Here is a 3,381-nt window from a genome sequence, read left to right as displayed (position 1 = left end):
AGTTTGAAGACCTCTGATGTTCTACGCGAGCATGTGCAGCGTAAGCAACTTTTTTTATGGTAAATTAGATGATCATTAGCTTGTGATTTAAGGTGGTTTAAAAAGTCCCCGCTGAACCACTTTTCCAATATAGTTGCATAACCTGCCAAAGAACTCTCGCGTTATGCCAGAAAATAACACAACTTCTCGTTATGTAAATGCTTTAATCAAACACAATCAACACAATCTGATTATTTACAAGGATTATTGTTGGTATAACTTACTGCCCTCCCATATTTTACGTCTAGCTTACAATTTATTGCCTCTCTTAACTAATTACAACATGCAGGGGAAAAAAACAAAACATGTGGCTGATCCAAGATCAATCGTCCTGGTCCAGCCAATCAGAGCTTGAGTCTGTCTAAACCCAGATTGTGTCTGTGTGGCCCGGGGCAGGAACCGGCTGCCGGAGAAGATCTGCGAGGAGCAGGCCGATCCGCCACAGTCCCGAGGGAGCCCGGTGGCTTGGAGGCGGCGAGGTCTGAGCTGGGCGTGGCCGAGTGTGTGTGCTCGTGGGGGTGCAGGTGGGTGTGGTTGCCGTGCTGACGCACCGCGTGCCCGCTGTCTGCCCTCGCGTGGGCCCGCTCCTCCACAGCGGCGGCCTGCAGAGGAAGAGAAAAGAGAAAAAAGACAGCTGGCTAACTATTTCAGCTTCTACTGATCTCAGGTCTGATCTATTAAAGTCCTATTGCGTTGCTGAAACAGGTACCTGAGGTTCGTAGATCTCGCACTTCACCTCTACGGGCCTCCGATTCTGAAATGAGCTGCCCGTCATTCCGACGGGGAGTCTGATTTCAAACTGGTCCTCTTGGGCCTCGTGTGAGCCCAAACAGAAGCCTCTATGCTGCGAGAAAAGACGAGATCAAGAACGGTGGAGCTTGGATTTGCAACTTGTGGCGACTTCTTGTTTGGAAAAGCAACAACCTCCACAACACATAAGAATAATTTAAAAAACTGTAAATAAATGAGCTATGGAGGCCTGGAGCTCTTTTGTAAATGTACACAAGAGTGGACATGAACTGAAAACTGAATATAATTACATTTTGTATCTCTTTTTTTTTTAGGGAATTCGCAGAGCTGTCCTCCATCAATGCAGCCATCGCCTATCACATCCAACAATCTTGTTCAGAGGAACCTGTGCCGAGTAAGTGCAGTAAATCATTAAGAAAAGTGTGTGACTCACAGCAAACTGGCAGTCCATAGGTGGGCAGTTGCTCAGTTCACTGGCGTCTGTCGTCATTGAACACACCGTCTCCACAATGGTGAACTCCACAAAGTACGACGGACCAACAACCCACTGACAAAGCACAGCACACACACACACACACACATTTATAAGTATACTACACACTACTGTCAACTGCTTACCAGAATAAGAGTTGTAAAATAATATGGTTGGGAAGTTTTAGATGTAATTCAGTCAGGATTTCTAAACAACCACTAACAAACAACAGTTTGTTACGCTGTTACCAAACATAATCAATGTGATAAAAGTGCTACACATATGACATCAAAACCCATCTGATGCTTTTCAAAGTAAAAAAAACACAAGTTGGACCACATTTAAAGGTCCCATGTTGTAGAAAGTGAGATGTCCATGTCTTGCCTGATTCTAAAGCAGCTCTGGGTGCTGTAGAAATACTGTGAAAGGATCAAAACGCTCAGTCCACGGAGAAATGAAACACAGCCCGTATTCAGACACTGTGCCTTTAAAAGAGCCGTCAGGACTTCCTGTAAGGTTGTGATGTCACAACTATACAGTCGCCGCACTCAGCCACGCCCCCAGCAGGTCATCTGCTCCAGACACAGCACCACCCACCAAGTACAGGGACGCTCGGGGGGGGGACTGAGGGGCTGCAGAAAGGGCCGGGAGAGGATACGTAAGGACTTTTTTCAACTGTGACTCATGCAAAGCTGCTCTATTGGAGTCCCAGAATAAAAACATGGAGCTGGAAATGAGCACGATATTGGACCTTTAAGTGGCCAAATGTTATCTATAGTTCAAACATTAACCCTCATTTCTGTAAGCAGAATCTCCACTCGAAACAAATATGCTTCAGCTGATGACTTGATTATTCCTTAACCTGTGAACTGGCTCTTGTGATGTTCTCCAGAGTGAAGTAGTTGGCCAGGCGGCTCTCTTCATTGAACCTCTGCAGGGAGAGATTGGCCGTCTCTTCGATGACGGGCTCGTTCAAGTTTTCAGCTGTGGGGCAGTCCGGACACACATCCACCACTGCAGTGGCAGGAACTAAACACAAGAACGAACAGGGTCAAAAGGTCAACGGAACGTAGCGGAGGCAAAGTGTTTGTTTTGCGACTTTAACCCAGGCACCTTGTACAGTGACGGACAGTCCTGCAGTGTGAACCCCCGTCAGCTGGATGTGTTCGACTTCATTTAGCCAAATTGATAAAAAAATAAATAAAATAAAACTGACAATATTTTGTGACATATATTCGCTTTAATACCCAACTGCAGCTCTGCATAATCACTCATGGAGGACATGTTTACTTGCCTTAGGAGGGTAATTTGGGACAGAGCATACACAGAGAAAGAATCCTGAATGTGTGTGGGCATCTTTCATTTCACACCTCACTAACATTTACAAAATGAAAGTGGTAAAGTGGCAAAAAAAAACAAAAAAACTGTGAAAATGTTTTCATGTTGTCAAGTGAACAAAAAAAGAAAGTCCCAGATGAGTCCATCAATCTACCTTCACGGAGCGCACAGGAGTAACTCTGAAGTTTGACCTGAGAGTCGACGTAGGCAGATACCTCACACTCTCCATACACCTGAGGGACGCACACACACACACACACACACACACACACACACAGATGGAGGTACAGACACACTTGAGGTTAGGTGTTACAGTCATGCCACTCATTGTGTACTCCACCGTGTGGTACTCACTGGAACATCACCGATACGTCTGACTTCACATTGTTTCCATGGTTTCCTGCTGGTGATGTGGCATTTGGTCTCCATGACATCAATAGTCAGTTCGTAGAGTGACCTATCTTTCTCCTGGACACACACACACACACACACACACACACACACACACAGAGTTAGCTTTCTACTGGGCTCTGCCAACATGTATGTGTGTGTGTATGTGTGTGGGCGCAAGTGTTCGCCCTTACCTTTTCCGGAGTGTGAGCGACGTCGTACAGTCTGTTGAGGCTCAGGATGTATCCGTTTGTCCGGTCCTGGTTGATCTGACCCAGGGCCTCTTCCGCCACCCTCACCACCTCAGGGCTGTTGCAGCCTGGAGGGTCCGGCCTGGCTATTGCCTCCTGCTGCAGCAAAGCCAGACACAGGACCAGCAGGTACACACTCAT

The 3,381-nt window shown here is 46.6% G+C and overlaps 1 protein-coding gene across 1 annotated transcript; it reads right to left on the bottom strand.

The window, feature by feature from the left end:
• Positions 1-383: 383 nt before the first annotated feature.
• LOC139288266 (fetuin-B) lies at positions 384-3,381 on the bottom strand. The gene is made up of 7 exons (XM_070909543.1): positions 3,184-3,381; positions 2,954-3,067; positions 2,754-2,832; positions 2,124-2,290; positions 1,223-1,336; positions 749-883; positions 384-641 (listed from the first exon to the last, which is right to left on the bottom strand). Exons 1-7 carry the CDS (start codon positions 3,379-3,381, stop codon positions 384-386), a joined length of 1,065 nt encoding a protein of 354 aa, XP_070765644.1.

This window comes from Enoplosus armatus, chromosome 7, assembly GCF_043641665.1.
Source record: "Enoplosus armatus isolate fEnoArm2 chromosome 7, fEnoArm2.hap1, whole genome shotgun sequence".
Lineage (NCBI taxonomy): Eukaryota > Metazoa > Chordata > Actinopteri > Centrarchiformes > Enoplosidae > Enoplosus > Enoplosus armatus.
This window is presented reverse-complemented; position numbering and strand designations above follow the sequence as displayed.

What these genes read in the sequence shown, in the direction of transcription:
- LOC139288266 (XM_070909543.1), bottom strand. Translation starts at nt 3,381, where the DNA reads ATGAGTGTGTACCTGCTGGTCCTGTGTCTGGCTTTGCTGCAGCAGGAG. An exon ending in CTCCTGTGCGCTCCGTGAAG is followed by an intron (nt 2,291 to 2,753) that starts GTAGATTGATGG and finishes TCTTGTGTTTAG; the next exon opens with TTCCTGCCACTGCAGTGGTG. An exon ending in CTATGGACTGCCAGTTTGCT is followed by an intron (nt 884 to 1,222) that starts GTGAGTCACACA and finishes CTTTTCTCGCAG; the next exon opens with CATAGAGGCTTCTGTTTGGG.